Source organism: Dryobates pubescens, chromosome 25, assembly GCF_014839835.1.
Source record: "Dryobates pubescens isolate bDryPub1 chromosome 25, bDryPub1.pri, whole genome shotgun sequence".
NCBI classification, from domain to species: domain Eukaryota; kingdom Metazoa; phylum Chordata; class Aves; order Piciformes; family Picidae; genus Dryobates; species Dryobates pubescens.
In genome coordinates this window covers 89,141-110,068 of record NC_071636.1, presented here as the reverse complement: position 1 = coordinate 110,068, position 20,928 = coordinate 89,141, and the positions used below count along the sequence as shown (strand labels likewise).

Here is a 20,928-nt window from a genome sequence, read left to right as displayed (position 1 = left end):
GTTGTGGTCATATCTCTGTGTTCTGGTGGGAGCTGCCTAGGTTTTGTAGAGAAGGTTGCTGAAGAAGCTGTTTAGACAGCCATGTGATTCAGGGTACTGTTGATCATGATTCCTGCACAAGATTCTTGCAGTGCTTAGTTAACCTGTTTAGTTGTAAATCACTGAGTCTGTGAGCCGTCTGTGCTCAACATTCTGCTTGGGAAGTAGGAAAGATGGAGATGGCTGCTGCACCTCTGGAGTATGGGAAGGAGAGCGATGACTGACAGGAAGGGGTATCTAGAGACTTCTTCTGAACCTGTAGGACAGGATGACCCCCCAGAGGGCAGTGCCAGAGACCATTCTCTCTGCAGCAGTTGCCTGAACAGGCTACCAAAGTGCTATTGGAGACTGACTCCATACCCAGAGAAATGGGAAGAGGCAGCCTGTGGGCTGAGTGTTAATGATTCTAATAGTTTGAGAAGCAGAAGTCCAAACTGCTCCCATTCAGTGGGTTCAGATGTAGAGCAGAGGCACTCAGCTGTGCTTGGTTGTTCAGCCCACCCAAAGGATGCTGTGGTGTGTTATTCCTTGTGCTGCCCACAGGCATACCTGACTGCCCCAGTTACCATTCTGTCCTGCTCCTGGGGCTCTGGGACTCTCTTCCAAGTATCTGAGACTGCTGAAATGGAAAGGGAGGAACAGAGACACTGTAATGCCATCAGGCAGGAGGCGATGTGGGAAGCTAGCTGGCTTGCAGTTTACTGTGGCAAATTCTGAATCCTTTTAAAAGCTCTTCATAGTAGGTTCTGAGTGAGCAGCACTCAGGATGGAGGATGATAAGAAGTCCCATTTGCCCCTGCCCTGCAGGTGGTGGTGCAGCCACAGCCATGCAGCAGGGTACCTGCTGCAGCACAGAGTGCTTGGTTTGCCCCTTTCGGAGAAGGGGACTTCCCTGCAGCACTCTCCAGAGGAGCCCCTGTGCCACGCTGCTGGTACTGGCGACACCTGGCACAGCAAGGAGGAGTGGAATGCATCCCAGCTCTCAGCCTGTCTGTCATTACTTGAAGCACTAGCAAAATGTACGAGAGGAAAAAGCCTCATTTCAGAGCTAATACATCCAAATGAAAACTGCAGATATCCTTCCCTGTGTGGAACTCTGGAGGAAGTGTTTGGCAACCTATCTACCCAGGCTGTGAGTGCTCCCAGCACAGGTGTGCCTTAGTAAAGAAGACAGTGCTGTAGTGTGAGGGTAACACTGCACATTACAAAAGTCAGACAAGCTCCAGTACAGAAAACAGAATACAAGCATAATGAAAAATAGCACGGATGGCCTCACTGTAAGCAAGAGTTCTGTGTGTCAGTAGTAGACAACCTCTGTTGTAATAACCGTCACAAAGAAGGTTGGGTCCAGTAAATGCTGATGAGTTCTGCAGATGCTGTAACTGGACAGACTGACTCTGACTGGACAGGCTGACTGTAGCTGCTGACATCAGACAGAGTGAAGCAGCTTGTGTGGGGCTGGAGTTTGCCCCTCACCAGCTTTCCCTGGGTTCTGTGTGTGGATGGAAAGCCAGGCAGAAGTGTTTGCAAACCACTGGCTGCCAACCAGCTTGGCCTGAAACAAACCTGAGAACCGAGAGAGCAGAGGAGGTGGTGGGCAGTGGTCCACTGGTGTGCCTCAGGTGGTGGGGAAATAGCTGCAGAGCACAGGAATGCAAATTCCAGGAGGAACTCCAGAACAAAAGACTTTATTGATCCCATTTTCCAGTAAGAGCATCATTTAGTGTCTTTCTGTACCTTTGCAGTTGTCTCTCAACAGAAAGGAATCCGTCCCATTTTAATATTTTCTGCAAAGAGTACTTTGAAGATTCCTTTGTGAGGAAGCTGCCTGAGCTTGTCACTACCACGAGAACCAGTGACAGGCTGGGGGTCAGGAAATGTACCGGAGCTTGCAGCAAAGTGCTGAATTGGTTGGGATCTTTTGGTTCAGCTCGAGAAGGGATTTGGATGTTTGTAGCTTAACTGCATTACTGAGAGGAGCATCTCTGCTAGCCCTTCAAGCAAAAAGTAGCTGTGTGACTCTCATGAATTTGGTTTAGAAGTTCTTCCCTCACAAAAAAGGGAGAGGGGAAGCTCACTGTGGGCGTGTTGCTTTGCAGTGAGGTCATTAACAAAACAAAAATTTTTGGCTGCTGGTGATTGTAAGTTTTTCCCTGTACACACACATCCCCTGCAAGGACATGGTGCACTGGGTACCGAAGGGTTAAATCATCTTGCTTTGGAAGCAGCTGGGCAGTTTACACTCCTTGCTGCGCTGTACAAAAATACTTTGCCTTTGAAGTGCTGGGAGGAGTGGCTGAGGGTAAAACCTGGAGTGGGGCTGCAGCTAACAGATCGTAGTGGGCTCAGCTGGGAGTAGGCAGCTGCCTGCAGCTGCAGTACGAGGGGGCGGGGGACGGGCAGTCACATCCTCACTGTGAAGGCTTTCCTTTGAAATTCTTCAAATGCTATTTAGTTCTTGGAAAATTCTGGGATTGGGACAGGTTGTAGGGGATATAGATTGAAAATGTGCTTTCCCATAAAGCCAGGCCAGATATTGGGGTCCTTTTGGAAGTTTTGGGGCTGCTTCTGATTTGATCTGGTAGTGAAAAACATCCTGCTGCAGCCTGGGATGAGAAGATTCACCTCTGCTGAATGGAGGGAAGGAGGCCGCAGTTCTTTAAACAGTGCAAGTTCTGGGAAGAGCTTTCAGAGGTCCTTTTCTCGCAGTTTGCTAGAACCTGTGAAAAGTCAGAGCAGATGCCATGCTGAACCCTGGTTAGCCATAAAGGAGCTGGGAGGACAGCAGCTCTGGTACTTGCCCCTGCTGGCTGAAACCAAATTGGAAGTCATCCTGAAAAGCCTCTAGGTCTGTAGTGCTGTCCAGCAGGGAATCTTCTCTATTGTGTGCAGTGTGCTGCATGATCATGGAGGACATGGCTCGACAGAGCTTTAAAGCAGCTCTTGGCACAGGTGAAAGCTGATGCAGGCTGGGTTGCAGTGCACTTGCTGCTTCCTGCCACTGCCAGCAGTGGAACTCTAGAGACTAACCGAAGCTGCTCCCTGGGTTTCTGTGCTTACACTTTCCCTCTTGGTAAACAATGTCTTGATAATATTTGTATGCATTTTTGGGAAGGTCTGAATCTGAGGGGTCCTGCTGTTAACATTATGTGAGACTGAGCAGGCAGTGCCCCTGAAGGGACACCCAAAAGCAGCTTCCCCACTGGCTAATGAGTGGTATCTTAAATGCCTGGCTGTGTCTGTTGGGTAGATGATGACAGTGCTGCATGCCACATCTCCAAATTTCAGCTTAAGTTTATCTTCACTGCCTTTAATAGCTGTGTCCTTTCATCTTTACTCATGTAAGGATCTGACCCTGAGGTAGGATCTCCTGCTTTATTTCCCTGCTGGACTTCTGCTCACTCTTTAGCTTCCTACCTCTGCCATTTTACTGAACATGAGAAGTGTCAAAAAATTGGTTGCTAAAATAAGCAGAATTTTCCTCTGGGGTTTATACTGTTGTATGAGTTATATAAGGAGTTCTGTCCTTGAAGTGCTTGCTCATTAATACCTGAAGTAACTTGCTTCCCATTTAATAATGCAAGTGCCCGGAAAATCTATGATGATATAGGTCTAAGAATCTCAGAGAACAGACTTCATCCTAGAGCTGCTGCAGAAAACCTTTGCTCACAATCCACACCCAACACATTCTTTTGATAGATAGTGAGGGTTAGTGCCATGGCAGAAGTGAAAGCAAAAGACCTCAGAACCTTTGGATTATTGTCTTGTATTTTATTTTCTCAACAAGCTGTTCCATGTGTCAGATCCCTGATTGCAAACAGGAGTTCCTGGCTCCTTGTGTGTCGGCTGTGCAGAAGTGAAAGAAAACCTCCAGCCCATTTGTCACATTGGGTGATTCCTGATAACTGGCACACTTCAGCTTGATGTCCAGGATGTTTCCCACATCTGTGTGGCAAGAGACGTAAGCTGGTGGCCCTCTAAATACCCTGAACAAAATGGAGTCTGGAGAAGTGAGAAGGCAGGACAGTGTCTAGGCTGTGTGGCTGGCACATGGTGACTGTGCACAGCCAGAGGGCTGGTGAGAAGTTGTCCCCCCAGCACTGCTCCCGGAGCAGAAGACACATCTGTCCCAGAGTCACTGAGAGGGGTGAAGGCTCTGGCTACTGCTGCTCTGGGGGCACACAGGCTGTGTCAGCGCCTTGGCAGAGCTGCCCCTGGACAGGAATGGGTGCTGCTGCCCTTCCCAAAGCTGTGCAGGCAAAGCAGATATTATCAAGTGCTGGCCCTGGGGCATAAATGGAAAGATCAAAGCAGATGGCAGCGGCACACAGAGGCTCTTCAAAGCCCGAGTGAGGCAGGATTGACGGAGAAAGGAGAACTCTTGCTGATGTAATCGCAGCCTGGCAGACAGGTTGTTTTGTTTGTTTTGTTTCTCTCTAGTTAAACAAAGACACAAAGCCCGTCCTTGTTTGTTTAGAGAGGTGAAGCATGTGCCACAGAGACGGAGCAGGAATACCTGAGTGTACAGAAGGTGTTAATTGCAAGCAGGAAGCTCCAGCACTTTGTAACTGCAAGCCTGCAGTTGCCCTTACTCCCTTTGCACAGCTCCCACCGGTGCTGAGCTCTCACTTGTGGTGTCCTTGTGGGACGGAGTAGCGCAGTGGCAAAGGAAGGAATTCTTGTTCTCAGGCTGCCTTCCTTATTAAATAGGAAACTATTTTGTTTTCTTTTGAGAACTCCAACTAAAGATTTCTGGGATTCATATGAAGAGCAGTTGAGTGCAGGCAAGGTGGAGTTAGAGGGAGGTTGGTAGAACTTACTGCTGTTGAGAGGCAGGGGCTCGTTCAGACACACACCATGGGTGGGAAAGGAGCAGCTCTGCTCCCCCCTTCCTGTGTGTGGAAGGGAGTGAGAGAGGTGTGACTTTCCTGGAACAGATGTGCAGGGATGGAAGGAGTTTCCAGTCTTCTCCTTCAGAAGTCTTGTATCTCTGTAGATGCAGCAGAAGTATGTTTCTGAACCTTCATTTTGACGATAAAGTTGAGGGATAGAAACCATCTTTGGGAAGGGAACCTTGTGACCCTGTGGGCTAAGGACATGGCATTGCAGCTCTCCTGTCCAGAGGTGTCTGTACAGTGTCTGGGTAGTGACCTGCAGCAGTCTGGTGTCCAAAACCTCTGTGTCCTTGCAGGAACCACGCAGAGCCCCAGGAAACCAATGTGAGATCAGTTAGTGTAGCTGCTTCAATTTCATATGTGTCGGGAGCTCAGGCAGAACAAACACCTCTGCCTGGATGGTGAGCAAGCTCTGCCCGCATCTGCTCTTGGCATAGACTGAGGCTCTGTCTGCATGACAGAGGGCCCAAGCCAGTCCCTGCCTGATGGAGAGCTGCAGCCCTTAGCCTCTGGGAACTTGTTAGCTCCAAAACCGAAACCCAGCTGCACCATTCTGCATTGTTTCACTTAGGGGTTGTTTTAGAAGAAGGATCTAATGGGATTATCTCAATCCCAAAATGTATTCCAGGGTGCCAGAAACCACAGTGGTTATTTTTGTCTGGCAGAATCTCCAGTTTTCCTTCCCCCATAACCATGAGGCTACTTGCAGCACGGTTCAGATCAGTACCCAAAGCTGTGGCACACTGAAGCCTGAAAACCTTACCAAGAGGGAAAGGTGACTGCGTACATTGTTCACTTCCATGCTCTGGGGTGGACACTACACTTATGGTCTGCTAAATGAGTTTATTACTTTAATAAGAGGTCTCTGCGCAAAAAGCAAGGCAAGCTCTTTATTGTGGAGTATGTGGGATGCTATTGGCATTCTGTGTTTTCTCATGTGGAAATCTCTCCATTTGCTGGTCGACATCAAAACTACTTCTTTCCACCCCCATGAATCGCTCTTGGGCTGTGCTCCTTCCACAGATGTGTCTGATTTGATACTTGACACTAGTAGAAAGAGCTTCAATACACTTGAAATACTCTTGATTTTTGGTTTCTCGTTACCAAACCTTCAGGCACTGGGAAGTGTGCACATCTTACAGAGCTCTGGGATGGGCTCTGACATGTCCTTTTGTAACTGCTGCAGGCACTTTTCCCTCATGGTACTGAGGGGCTAGAGAAAAATTCTGGGCTGGGAACTTGGATATCTGCTATAAAATACTTCCTTTTTGGGAATCCCACCCAAATGTGTGGCAAATAGGCCATTTCAGCCTGCTGTAGTAGACAGCAGATAATGAAGTAGAGGTTCCCCTACCCATGGAAGATGAATTGGAGGGTTCTGCCATGTCTTTGCTTCTAGTAAGCAAGAGAAGGAGAAGTTCTGACCTGATTCCCATGTGCTCTGCTGAGGTTGTACAGCTGCTCTTGGCAGCAGAGTCCGTGCAGCCAAAGGCATTAGCACAATTGCCATGCCAGCCAGAAATTTCCTCTGCTCCGGTGACTCTGGCAGAAGCCAGCGGCAGAAACGTCTTCAGGAAGATTAGAGCAAGCACATGGTGAGGGCTCTGCAGGACATGCTGCCAGGCTCCAGCAGTCTGTGCCTGAGGACTGCCTGTGAGCACCGACTCCTGCACCAGAGCTCTCCGGGGCCGTTTTCTTCTGCCTTTCCCCCCCACACCATTACATGACCTGAAGCCTTGCTGGAAGCTGGGGCAGCCCAGGGAAGATCAGTCTGGGTTTTGAGGCCCTTGTGAGGGTTACTCCATCCTGTGGCATTGCACTTACCCTCACTTTTGGAGAGCAAAGCAGTTGGAGGTGGTGAGTGTAGTGCAGGAAGGCTAGGAGATGTCTGGTAGGCACCCAGTTAAATTGCTCAGGAACAGAGGGAAGGCCACCGAATCTCTGGAATGTTTCTCCTCCTCTTACTGTTCAGCCTAAGTTCTGTAGAGGTTTTTTTGAGCTGCAGGGGGAAGAATGTTGTCAGGAAATAATTGTTCTTTCTGACTCTAATTCTGTGTAGCAGCTGCCTCGTCTTTAGCTGCTATTAATGTTCAGAGCTCTTTGAACAAAGGGGCTCGGGGCTGATGTAACTTCTTCCTCTGTCAGACATTCCCTCTAAAGCCATCTTTTGTCTTGATGGCCCTATTGTAACCATTCATACACTGATGAATGAACAGGAAGCTGATGATGATAGTGAGCAGATGAGTTTGATCTTGAACAGGTTTTACTCAGACCACAGCTTGAGGGGGTTCATAGGAACTGAGCTGTGCCACTGACTGCAGTGTCTGATTTGTTCAGTCAAATTTTCTTTTGTTTAATGAAAGATTAATAGTCCAGAAGCAAATGTGCTTTTTATACTGAACAACAGCATGGAAGGTTCCAGTGCAGGAATAGTGCCTGTAAGCTCTTTGTGCCAAGAGAGGGTTACTGGAGTGGCTGCATGTTTATTTTTGTGATCCTGAGTCCTGTCGGGTTTGACTGGAGGTGATGTCCTGAAGATACTGGGGGAGATAAATGATGGCACTTCAGGTGGCAGTGATCTGTGCGGAGGAAGAGAGGGAGAGCTCCTTCCTCCACACACATTTTAAAGCATGCTTCTTTAGGCTGATGGCAAAATGTGTCCCTAAAGCCTAACAGTGTGAGATGTGCTGGAGGTCTTTTCCTTTTCCTTCTGCTCTAGGAGGGGATAGCAAGAGTTGCTTACCAGCTGAAGTGCCAGCAAACATGTCTACAGTGCACAGCATTAACTAATTACTTGTGTGAGGCTCCTGGGGCTGCCATTGCTCTCTGTTTTGGCAGTGAAAGGTGAATTGGAAGTCAGTAATACATTATTTTAGTGCTGTGGTGGCTGTGATGGTTTGTCCTCTGAACAAAAAGGCAGAGCTATCTTGGCATTTTAGGTACTAGAAGGAAGTAAAAATATGGTAGAGGATGTTTGAGCTGGATTGCCTGAAGGCCGATGATAAATACTTCTGTCTGTTGTTAGCTGCCTGACAGAGGCCATGCACAGTGTGCCAATCGGCAAAGCATCCTTACAACAGCTCCTGTTCTGGCTGTATCATCTGCAGTGGGTTCTGGATCAGTGCTGATCTTGGTAGGGACCTTGTTAGCTGCAGTGCAAGCTGGCAGCATGCACCAGGAAGAATGGAAGCAGGATGGTGAAAGGCTTCTCAAAGCTGTGGCTAAAGTTTCTTCTTCTTCCCAAGAATAATTGTGAAAACCTTATCCTAGTAGAACTAACACTAAAAATGTAATTTTATTTTTTCATCTTGCTGTTACTAGGGAATACATAGAATACATAGAATAAACCAGGTTGGAAGAGACCTTCAAGATCATCGCGTCCAACCCATCAACCAATCCAACACCACCTAAACAACTAACCCGTGGCACCAAGCACCCCATCAAGTCTTCTCCTGAAAACCTTCAATGATGGCAGGGAGGGACCAGAGAGCAAAGCAGAAAGACCTTGTGGGCACCACTGGGATCCCAAGAGCTTGAGTGTTGTGTGCAATTCAAGTCAGTGCATTGTAAAACTGGAAAGGGAGACTAGGAAAAGGAGCAGGCAGATCAGGAGCTGTGGAGCAGCCTCACCATGCAGTGGAGTGACTGAAAGAGGCTGAATTTTACCAGCTGTGAAAAGAGGCTGTTGACAACAGCATGATGTGGAGACAGTGACTAAGGAACAACTGCTGAGGATTGCTCGCAGGATAAGGACTGTCAAAGAGTGCTTAGTGCAATTCAGAGAGCAGCTCTGAAGTTAGCAACAGAATGTGTATTTAAAAAGAGTAGAGTGTGTTGTTACAGGATGGTGTAAAAGCCAACAGTATGGGTGTCAGCCAAAAGGTGAAGTCACAAAACAGATGCATTCCTTGCAGCTGGAAATCTTTTTATCACTGGTAGCTGTAATTGAGGCTGTATCAAAAGAATAAATGTTCTGTATCTGTTCTGCTCTTTCCTTTCTCCAAAGGTCTGCAGTTGGGCACTGCTGGAGATAAGACACTGTGCTGGTTGGATTTGGGTCACACCTGCTGTAGCTGCTTTTATGACTTGCCCAATGTTGCATAGGAGCTGTGTGGCAGAGGAAGCGATCAAGTCCTTTGGGAAGCATTCAGCTGCTTTAGCCACAGTGCTATTTTCTCACAGCATCTCACCTTGTTCACTGCACTATCTTAACTTTTCTAACATGGGATTGAAATGTCCTGCAGACTGCACTTGTTTGTCCCACACCGCTGCATTCTTGGAGTACAGTTTACAGCATTAATTTCCCAGTCAGTGAGGCATACCTCAGCGGTGAGGTGTGCCAGCAGTAAATGCACAGCACTAAGGTCAAGCCAGCAAGCTCTGCTGGACTTGGTAACGCATGTGGGCTGCATGCCAGGGCTGCAGGAGCTGGCTTAAGGAAAACAAAACAGTAAAAAGGGGAATGGGGTGGATAAGAGGTGGTGAAGGGGTGGTCCGGAAGAGTGGTGAGGTGACAAATTAGTGGCTGTAGGAAGGAGGAATCTGTAAGGAGATCAGAAGCAAAGGGGAGGAATGCTGCTGCTGCATCCTGAAAGAGAGCATAGCTCTCTGAAATGAGGGCTCAATTGGACTACCTTAGATCTCATGCTTCACTGTAGCATTCCTGTACAGCTTAGATCAAAATTAACATGTGTGGAACAGCAATGTCAAATTATTTGGACAGAAAAGCTTTAGGCAGCTTTTACATTTTATAACTTGTGGTACCTGGGGGCTTGCCCTGTCTGCAGGATGCTGCAGCAGGCAGGCTGGTGCCTGGCGGTGCTGTCGGAGAGGCTGAGCAAGGCTGGCGTGTTTCAGTTCAGTAAATCAGGTTTGCCATTCTGCATTTAAAGTGAAGTTGAATTTTGCTCTTAGATCAGGGAATTAACCTCTCTGTAATGAAATGGGAAAGCATAAGGTCTCTGGAATTTCAGAAACTCTTCTTTTTTTGTAATGTGACTTGAAAGAGTGTACAGGGAAGCTCTCGGGCACCAAGTGCCTTTGAAAGATGGGAAAGAAGGAAGGGCTGTTCATGTCTTGATTGCAGAATGGCATGGTGGTTCCAGGTGTCACAGCACAACTGGGCAGGGAGTGCCACTGGCAGTGTTTGGAGCAGGGCACTGGGCTGAGCTGTGGGAACCAGTTCACGGCTGAGCAAAGGGAAGCAGGTTGGTGGAAGCAGGAGGAAGAATTTCACAGCCGATGAGATGGGAGTATTTGCAGTGACTGCTTCAGCAACGTGCTACATTAGAATTAAGAATAGCTTTTTACTTTCAAGTCATTCTCCCTACTATAGAACATTCTTCAGTGGTGGCTCAAGAATGTGGAGCTAATCTTGCTCAAAATGGTTGCCAGTTGCCCCTGGGAGCGATGGGACCGAAGCCACAGGCTGCCATCAGGTGGCTGTTCCTCAGAAGGGCATTTCCCCACTGGATCCTAGGGTTTCTTCCCATCTACAGTCACGGAAGATCTCACTGCACTCTGCTAAGGGAAGAGGCTGAAGGCAGTGCTCATTACCTGGTGAGGAGAGCACAGTGCACCAGGTGTTCTCTGTGCACCGCACCTTAACCTGCTGCCAGGAGCAGCCCTCTGCCCCTGCTTTGCATGCCATGGTACTGGCCACCACTCTTTGTTTTTTCAATGCTTCTGGGCAGAGGCAGCTTTGCCCTGTGCTGTGAATGAGGAGGCTGAACAGAGGAAGGAAAGATTTCCATGCACTTGGAAATGATGTTGCTGGAACAGAAACCAGGCCACCTCCATACTCCATTGGAGTGAGATCTGGCGAGCAGAGTGGTCTGTCCAGAGGAAAAAGGAGAATGCCTTCAGCTCCTGCTCAGACAAGCTGAAACATGGTGAGGTCACCTTCCAGTGCAGGAGACAAGGGACCTCTGCCTGCAGCCTATTGGGAAGCCTTGGCCCCTGTATCTGCAGCAGAGGCTTTGACTTCCTTCTATTTGCCTTTGCAATAGGTTGGAGAGGCTGTGTTGGGGTGGCCAGCCTGACAAATGGGTATGGTAAGAACTAGAGGTGATGTATGGACTTTGCCCAGTGAATGGGGGTGCAGAGCAGGGGCAGAACCTGAAGGAGTCTATGGAGGTGATTTCTTCAGTGTAGGAACAAACAGAAGGCTGTGGCTGTTTGGAGAGCTGGGCTTTCAGAACCAGCTGGCTCTTCAGCCTCTGGAATTTCCCTAACAGCTTGCAGTGCTTTCACATGGGCAGAGGCAATAGATTGGAAAGGTACACTGAAGCGTGCATGAGGTTGTCAAATAGAAAAAGAGGTCAAGTGATAGGTCTTGGAGAGGAGAGCTAGGGAAAACTTGGAGCACAGAGTAGGGAAAATGAGATGTTTGGCAGCTGGAGTCTGAAACAGAGCTTCTGTAAACTCTACCTGTTTGTGTGTTGCCCCAGGGTGGCTTACAAACAGAAACGGGATCTGGCCAAAATGTAACCTTTGACAAACTACTCAGGATGGACCTCACTGTCTTCAGATTGTAAAAAACGCCACAGGCTTTTTCTTCAGCATTTTTCGTTTGCTGCACTGTAAGGTAAAGGTAGCGAGTGGGAGAGTGCTTTGTAATTTACAATAAAATTCAATGCAAGAGTGTGATAGTTGCCTTCAAGTCAGCTATGTATGAATCTAGAAAGAGATGGTGACTCTTTTGTTTCCCCAGAGAGTTAGCCGTGCTAGGAGTGCTCAGCAAGTCAGGCTGCTGTAAAGTGCTTCAGTTCCCGAGTTCTTCTTTGGGCCACTCAAGTGTGTTGAAGCCATGGTGGCCCCACAGCTCCACATTCGTTCATTGCATTGTGTAGGTGGAGACCAGTTCTGCTGTGTGCACTCAGCAGTTCTTTACTCTCTTGGACTCTTACAACTCTCTTAGAGCTACAGAACAAATAACTGTCCAGCACAAAGGGTTTTCAACACATCCTTGGTTTGGGGCTCTTTCTGGTGGTGATGCAGATGCTTATGTACTGACAGCAGGCTTGCTTTCTGTGATCAGCTTCAGCAGATCACTTTGAGACGCCCAAACCCAGTGCTCTGGTTTAGGCTGCTCGGCGATGCCTTGCCCTGGTAGAGGGCATCGGTAAGCCTTGGCAAAGCCTTGGTGTGAAGGAGGCTGCAGCTCTGGTGCAGTAACAGCATGAGGTGCTGGTACGTCCAGACTGACTGCCAGTAGGGTGGAAATCAAGAACATTCTAAATATTAAAACCTTTCTCCCTGTCAACCTTTGTACTTCCAACCCAGAGGGACTCTGTGCCATCTGAGTTTTCCCTGAAGCTGCTCTCGCCTGCTGCTGTCGGCTGAACCTCGGTGCTCCATGCTGCTAAGTGCTGAGGAAGGAAGGTTGTCTGCTGAGCCTTGGCCAGGGCCAGCTGCTGCTCTTCCTCCTGTGTTTTGGGGACAGTTCTAGGCATGGGGTGCAAGGTCAATGTAATGAAATTCTTTCTGCCCTACTGCTACCTGATAATTCAGCAGCTATATTTCCAAGTTCTGTTGGCTAATTAAGCTGCTTACTGGGGGAGGTTAGCAATCGTTTCTCTGAAACAGAGTGACCTCTTGCTTCTGAGAACTGCAAAAATCAGAATTGACATTTTTAATTCTTTGTTCATAATGGAGTGACTTTGGTTCCTCTTTGCTGCTTGGTTTTACTTAATCTGTTAGATTTTACTGCTTGCATTTGCCGCTTCTCTTCCCACATGCTCATTTAATGCAAAGAGCTAAAGCTCTGTGGATTCTGGGGGCTGGACTCTGTGGTTCCTACACTGGCTTCTGAATTTTTATTTTTAATGTAAGTGTTGCAGCTGTAGGACTCTGTGTTACTGCCTCATACTTTGTCCAGGAATAATAATCCATGCTTTACTGGATATTACTTGCAGGCAGTTTTTATTGTGGGACAGTCTCCCAGGCTCCAAGTGTGAAGATGTTTGTATTTTCTATGAGAAGTAATGAAACCACAGCTGGCTGTGCCTTATCTGCTGTACCTTTCCCGCTATGTTTTGTGTGTGGTCGCTGAGCCAAAGTTTTCATTGTGAACTGGGGAGAAAGTGGTCCTTGCTGCTGCCTTCTGCCTGCTGCTGCAGTGATTCTGCAGGGTGGATTTTGTTGAGTGTGAACAGGAGCTCGAGTATCTGAAGCACAAAACTGGGCGGAGAGAAGGATTAAAATACCATAACCCTTCTCGCTTGTGCTTTCCCTGGTGCAGATGCGAAGCTGCCCATTTGACACTGCAGCTAGAGCAGCTCCAGCACTGCCCTCCATCTCTGAATTTCATTGTAGCCCTGGGGGAAGCTGCACCTCTGTGGCTCTCTCACAGCTGCTGGACTTTGATGGGGACATGCCTTCGCTCTTTCCACTGGCCTCCCCTGGCAACCAGCCCTTTGAAGATGACCTCTTGCTGTTTGCCTGTTGTCTTTCTTGTGTTGGATTATAGATGAGAGGTTGGCATGGGGGGGGGCGGGGGATGGGACAATGTTGTGCGTTTTAAGCCTTGTTTCTTTCTGCATTCCCAACTTTTTTCCTCTGTGACTGGCACCTCTCTGTGTGGATAAAATGTCTTGTGTGGAAAATGATTTCTGGCAGGAATCACAGTTTCTGCTTGGCATTTGTGTGTAGCACAGAGGCGGTTTGATCAGTTTTGTGGTGAGGACATTGCATTCTTGCTGTGACAATCTGTGTGCATTAGCTCCCTTCCTCCATCCCTCTTTTTAAGTTCAATATTGTTCATAGTTACAGGGCAACCATTCTCTGTGTGCATGTTGTGTGTTCCTCTTCTCTCCCTCTGGCCCCTGTGGGATGTACCCCCTTGGGGATAGCACAAAACGTCACCTCGTCAGCAAAGGAAGGGACAGGCTGGAGCCCTGTGACTGGTTGCATTCTGCGCAGACACTGACTGCCTTTGGAGGTCCCAACAGTCAAGCTTTGCCAAATACTGACAGAGTCCCACATGAGAGTCTTGGGGTGAAGTAACAGCTATAGGGTAAGAAGCAAGAGATCAGACTGGTACAGGAATAAATGTCCCATTTCCATGGCAGTGAAAGGCAAACATGTGAGGGGTGCCAGTGCAGAGCATTATAACTAACAGTGTCTGCAGGCTGCTAAGACTCTGCCATCTCCTTCCTGCCTCACTTGTTTCTTCAATGATGAGGTCACTATGATCTACCTCTGTCAGCAGTCTGTCTGAGGGTTCATTAGGCTTTGTTGAAGTCTGGATGTGCAGAGCAGAGTGGCAGAGAGCGCTCTCTTGGTCGTTGTAGTACCTTACAGGGCATTTTACGGCAGACATGGAGCAAATAGCTTGGATGTGGCTCTGTGCGCACTTGGAACACCTTAGTGCAGCACACCACCCATGGACAGAATGGAAAAGGAGAGAGGAGGAGAAGAGGCATTGTGCAGACTGGAAGGTTTACTGAGCTTCTCTGTGGCAAAAGCAGTACCCTGCACTCTGTTGTGGAGCGAGATGATGGCTGTGTCCTGTCTTTTCAGGCAGTAGCAGATCAGAATGGAGTTCGCACAACAATATTTGCTCTGCTGCATTTTCAGGTGCACACAGAGCAGTCTCTCCTCTGCTCAAGTGTAGGCTTTGAAGCAGCTCTCCTGATACGAACGACACTTAAGCTACTTCTGTCCAAACCGTGAAGCAACACAGCCTTTTGTTCCTGTTGCTTTTCTAGTCCGCAGAGGAGCTGAAAGCCTCTCCTGAATCACAACTGTGGCTTAGGAAGAAACTCTTTGTATCTTTAGGTCAAGTCATTGTGTCTATATTCCCCAGCGTCCTTGCTCTGGTGGCAGTTAAACTGCCTCATTCCACATGTCTGAAGAAGACTGAATTCTTGGAGCTGACTTCAGTGTTTCCCTCTGTTGGCACATAACTCCAGAAAAATAAGTCATGGAAGATAAGATTGCTGGATAATACAAGGTTTTACCACCAAACAGTGCAGGACACGAACAGATAAGAAAATGCAAAAGATTTTTCTGTAGTAGACTGAAATTTGACACAAGTTTTTTTTCTTAATTTCCCCAGTATGAGTTGCTGTTTGAAGAGAGGTGATTTTTCTCTAGGCATCACAGAATGGTTTGGGTTGGAAAGGTCCCTAAAGATCATACAGTTGCATCCCACCTGCCATGAGTGGAACTTCCACCTGTGAAATTAGGTTGCTCAAAGCCAACCTGGCCTTCAACACTGCCAGGGATGAGCATCCACATGTGGCCTCTTCCAGTGTTTCACCACCATCACAGTAAAGAATTTCTAATCTAAATCTCTCTCAGTTTGAAACCATTACCCCAGGTCCTTTCACCATCATCCTACTCCTGTGTTTGGGATTGCCCTGGCCCAGGTGCAGGATCTCGGCCTTGTTGAACATCATGAGGCTCACATGGGTCCACTTCTCTAGCCTGTCAAGGTCCCTCTGGGCTAGTATCCCTTCTCTTCAGAGTATCAGTCACCCCACTCAGCTTGGGGTCTGATGCAGGCCTGCTATCTGTACTCGGTCCCACTGTCCACATCCCTGACAAAGATGTTAAATAGTACTGGCCCCAATATGGAGCCCTGAGGGACACCACTCATCACTGGTGTTGATCACAAATCATGAATACGACCGTCCCATATCCTCTGAGGGATCCACTTATCACATGCACATCTCTCTATTTTGCAGACAAGGCTGTGGTGCAAGACAGCATCCAGGGCACCTGCCAGGCAGAGGACGTCAGTTCCCTGGAGCAGCTCTGCAGGTGCTGCTGTCTGCGTGCCACTTCGCTGCTTGGCATCCTTCTGAAGTGACTTTGCTTAGCTTTCCTTAAAACTTAAAGGATGCCTCAGAAATAATCTGTGTTGTTTTAAACTCCTCTTTCTCTTCTCCTCCACCCTTCTCCCTCCTTCCACCAGAGTTTCCCACAACTAACTGCAAGCAAACCAGCCATGCCTGTTAGCAGCTTGCTGCAAGACACACAGACTTGTGTCTCCTCTTGCCAGGGGTCCTGGAGGACTCTGGGGAAGCAAGTCAGCTCTTACACTCCATGTAGCATTGAGGACTTCCTGGAAAGCCAGGGTCTAGACCAGATTCCATGTCAGAAAATGAACTGGGTTCTGGAGTCAGTCACAGATCAGTCTGCATACAGCACAGTTCTGACTGGTCTGGAGGCAGAGCACTGTGAAATTTGGGGTCAGTGTGAGATCTTTCAAGCTGCTTGCTAAGCCTGCTGGCTAAAATACAACCTGTAAATGAGCAGCCATGAGATTTTTCAGTGGTGTGCTTCTGGAGGATAGACTCCTACCTTCTCTGCTGTGTGCACACCTGTGTCCTGTCTGATAATTCTCGCCTAACACTCCCAGAATGTTTGGCCCAGCCAAGTTCCTTCAGTTTCTAAGTGTGCACCATGTGTGCCTTTGGTGAGGGAAATGTCTTTTAGAGTTCCTTATCCTTCAATCAGCTGGGGTTTATTTTGGCTGTTGAATAGTTACCTTCATTCTTTCAGGGCCCTAAGCTACCCCTGGGGTTGGACAAACAGACCCCATCATGTTGTACGCTGTTTGTCAGGGTCTCTTCACACTTCCTTTGCTCTTTGTACTCTGTTTCCTGCTAGAAAGCTTACTTGCAAAGTATTTGGTGCTCCATGTGTGGCCTTTACCAGGGAGATGATGTGGCACTAACCTGATACTTGCAGCTTACAGTCCCTCCCTGAGTGGCATGTGACAAATGTAGCTGTTTGTGAGGTGCAAGGGAATCCTACTTTCCCCAGCCAGTTATGATGATGTCTAAGGCTCTGGCCAGTAGTGCATTTTTGGGGCCTGTCTTGTTCTCTATAGGGCCAGAACTCTTTGGTTTTACTATATAGCTACTGGCTGCCAAAATAATCTATGAAGGTATCATTTTACTCCTAATTTTCCCTCCAGTTTCCCCTGTCCTTAATGGCATTGTGCCTGCATCTTTTGCCAGCATCTTTCTACCCATTTAAAGAGGAAAAAACCACAACTATAAACCTGACTTTGTTCCCCTTTGCTCTGTCGATACTGTGGTAGGAGAATTCAGTACAATCAAAGCACTTAAATTCTTGAGAGGAGAAATCTGCCCTCAGATTGTCTCAGCTGTGCACATCTTTTCGTGGAGCCTTGCTTCTAAGACCCTGTGAAAGCAAGAGAGGCCAGCTTGCTGTTTGAGTGGGCCGGGAGGGTTCCTGGCAAAGTGTTTGGGATGGTCGGTGTCCAGCTGCTGTGCTGCAGCAGATTGCTCCGTGGGCAGGACACTTGGTCTGTGCCTGGGTGGTGACTGCTGCAGATGTGCTGAGTGTACAGTTCTGTGTGTAGCTGTTGCTGTTTCTGGGATCTGCAGCATCTCTCTGACCTGGGGCAGCCCTAGCGGGAGGATGGCTCGGAGCACACTGCTCCTGCCAGGTACGGCTTTCAGCTGGCAGTTTTCCCCCTCTCCTGAGGGGTTTGAGGCTGGGCCATGACACAGCTGAGTTGCTCACAAGCAACCACAAGATAGTCAAGAAAGGTGTACTGCTGCAGTGCTCCGGTCCTCCAACCTTACCTCTTGTGGTGATTTGGTTTTTTTTTTTGGCAGGATGCTCTTCGTCAAACAAACAAGCCTGAAAGTGCAAGGAAACGGACTCTGTTTTATCAGGCTGCAGAGACAAGAGCAGAAATGCCAGCCTGGCTTTGTGCAAGCTGGCACAGGCCCCAAAGCAGTGTGAAGGGATCATCCTGATGTGTGTGGACATGACTGTCTGCTTCTACAGCCACACCAATGGATACTCGGTGGCATGATACACCATGTGGATTTAAGGGCTTGGAGGTCCAAGCTCATTTGTGATCGTCACATGGTGTGAATGCAGCCTTTGTCTTTTTTCTTTGTTTGCTTAAGCCCCTTGGGATCCTTAATTGTAGTCTGAATTGGGAAAAAAGCCCCAGGCAGTGGACCACTGAAGCTGACTTTCCTCTTAGCCTTTGGAGTCTTAATGTTGGAGGATCATGGTTGAGCACCAGACTCGTTGGAGTTAGATAATGGTTGGACTCAATGATCTTAAAGGTCTTTTTCAATCACAGTGATTCTGTGACTCTGTAGCAGGAAGTGTGAATGGAGCCTGTTGGCTGGGCTGGAGCCAGAGACCTTCCTTCGGAGAGGAGATTCCTAGTTGGAAATGGCTCTCAGTGATGCACACCAGGCATGGTTCCAGCAGTGCTGGCTAGAAAGGCTCCTGCAGGGCTCAGTGTGTTCAGGGAGGAGGCAGCTGCACTAGGTGAGATGGAAACAGATGAGTTGGTGTGTGGAGATGTGCAGTCCCTGCAGAAACAAACATGGTCAGAGGTTTTTGGAAGAGTTGCGACAACATTATGCAAAATTTTGAGAAAGGTGATCAGATTGGCATTGGTAATTTATCCATGAGTCATGAGATCAGGACGAGCTTGCTGGAGAAGACTGGTTTGAGTGAACTTTAAATGGTCTGCACTGAAAACCTGAGCAATGCAAATAGCTGAGAGCACTCAGAAAGAAATGAGAAGACATCTCCTGCTATGGGGACAGGCTGGGACAGTTGGGGCTGTTCAGACTGGAAAGGAGAAGGCTCCAGGGAGACCTTAGAGCTGCCTTGCAATATCTGCAGGGAACCTACAGGCAGGCTGGGCAGGGACTGTTCAGAAGAGGCTGTGGAGATAGGACGAGAGGCAGGGGTTTGGAACTCGAGCAAGGCAGGGTCAGGTTGGACATCAGGAGGAAGTTCTGCACAGGGAGGCTGGGGAGACACTGGGACAGGCTGCCCAGGGCTGTGGCTGAGGCCCCATCTCTGGAGACATCCAAGCTCAGCCTTGCTATGTCCCTGTGCAGCCTGCTCCAGCTGGAGGTGTCCCTGCTGCCTGCAGGGGCTTGGACAAGATGCCCTTGGAGGCTCCCTCCCAACCTGATACAATCTGTGACTCTGGGCTGCCACAGAAATCCACGAGGAGTGCAGAGGAAGGGATGCTGGTGCGTGAGGGCAGAGGTCATGCTCCTAAGCTCTGGTCATGCTGAGATTAGTAAATTGGTAGATTGTACAACTTGTGACTGGCTTCATAATGTCATATATTAAAAGAGCTGACATGAGGAAGTGAATGTTTGTTCCCTCAATGTGTTAATGGCAGTGCAGAGCCCATGACTGATGCATTTGACTTTATCTATCGCTTCACTCTGCATTGGTGCTGATCCTGTAGCTCTTCAGACTCACTGAGCAAGCAGTCTGGCCACAGCTGGCTCAGCAGGCACGTTTTCAACTCAGTGTTTTTGTCACTTGTGCCTTCCAGAAGCATACAGACTTTGAGGGAGCTACTGGTTTAATGTAATTTGTTTTGTTAATTACTCTGGTGAGATTTCAGTGTGATGCAACAAAATCCTTTGGAGTTTGTAGCCTGCAGATGTACCTAGCAAGTTCCCTCCATCTGCCAGCACGGAGCCTCCGGCACCCTATTAGTTTTGCTTACTGCATGTACTGGGGTTTGCATTTGGGTTTGAGGTTTCCCATGTGCAAAATCAGTTTGCAGTTGTGTGGTGGTTCAGTGCTCTCCCCATTTCAGTCTTCTGTGCGCTGGTAGGAAACACAGGGTAGATGTTCTGTGCCTGGGCTGTTGGAGTACCAGCTGGAATTGGCTTGCTCTGGTCCCATCTGTCCTCACTCAGCACAACCATCTGAGAGGAGCCTGAGGTTGCTCACTCACGGTGCTTCCCCTTTATTTGTGTGCAAAAATATAGAGATTGTTGCATAATAGATGGGAGGTTTCTTGTCCCTTCCTTTGAACTATATGGCAGGCATGTTCCAGAGGATGCCAGACAGTTACTGTTGTGCAAATACTGAGAATAAAAGGCAGAAGTACCTCTCCAACCTGGGTTCTGAAGCTTAGTGCATGTCAGGCTTGGATGAGTCACTCTGCAAGACTGTTTGTATTGTTGCCGCCAGCTTGCAAGGAGAAGTGGTTTGCAATACCAAGGGGAGGTTTGTATTTGTTTCATACCTGAGAAAAAGATTCTAACCACATTTAATTGTGAGCCTTGTGTGGTTTCTCATAAGACAAGTTTGTACTCAAGGCTCATGTCAGCGACAACCCCAATGCTTCATACCTGCAGACTTCAGTTTTTGCCGGGATCTTAGTAAATAAAAGTGAAGTTGTGATAAATGAAGATATTCAAAAGCAATTTGTGTGTGTTTTTTAATTCTGCTGATTGGTTAAAGGTTTCTTTCTGATTCTATTTCAGATGCATCCACTTGGACTATGTAATAGCAATGATGAAGAAGACCTCTATGAATATGGCTGGGTAGGAGTGGTGAAGCTGGAACAGCCAGAGCTGGAGCCAAAGCCTTGCCTCACTGTCTTAGGAAAGGTAATGGGGTGGTCAGGGGTGTATGGTGCTGGTAACTGTTTGTTGGAAGGGTTAGCTCCATTCTGAGAAAAAACATCAAGGAATAAAAGAAAACTCCCTCTAATTAACGAAACGCTCCCATTTTGCCTGTTTTGACACTGGATGTTTCAGAAAAAGATAATGTCCTAACTTAGGCAATTTCTTACACTGGGGCCCCAGAGCTAGACCCAGTACTGCAGCTGGGGTCTTGTGAGAGTTGACTGCAGGGGCAGAACCCCCTCCATTGACCTGCTGGCCACACTGCTTTTGATGCAGCCCAGGACCTGGTTGGTTTTCTAATATGCAATGGATTAAAAAGTAAACCAGAAAACTACCCTTGTTTTGAGGATAGAGGTGGTTATATATTGATATTTGAAGTCTGGAGTGGTTGGCAGTGTGTGAAAGAGCACAGTCCACAAGTTGTGCCAGTAACTGAGCATCTGGAAGCAGTACAGTGCCTAGGGCTCACCGAAGTGCTGCTGGCCTGTGCCGCTGAAGCTTTGCTAGACCATGGTGGTGCCTTCAGGGGAGCAGTGAAATTGTTGTCTATCATGCAGAGAATAAAACCTGAGGGTGCCATGTTGTAGGTAAAA

At 48.1% G+C, this 20,928-nt stretch overlaps 1 protein-coding gene across 1 annotated transcript in view; it reads left to right on the top strand.

The window, feature by feature from the left end:
* The window catches only part of ZNRF3 (zinc and ring finger 3), a 66,607-nt gene that overhangs the window by 18,369 nt on the left and 27,310 nt on the right, over positions 1 to 20,928 (top strand). The window contains exon 2 of the mRNA XM_054173052.1: positions 20,192 to 20,317. Coding sequence (XP_054029027.1) covers positions 20,192 to 20,317 — 126 coding nt within the window. The remainder of the gene's footprint in view (positions 1 to 20,191; positions 20,318 to 20,928) is intronic.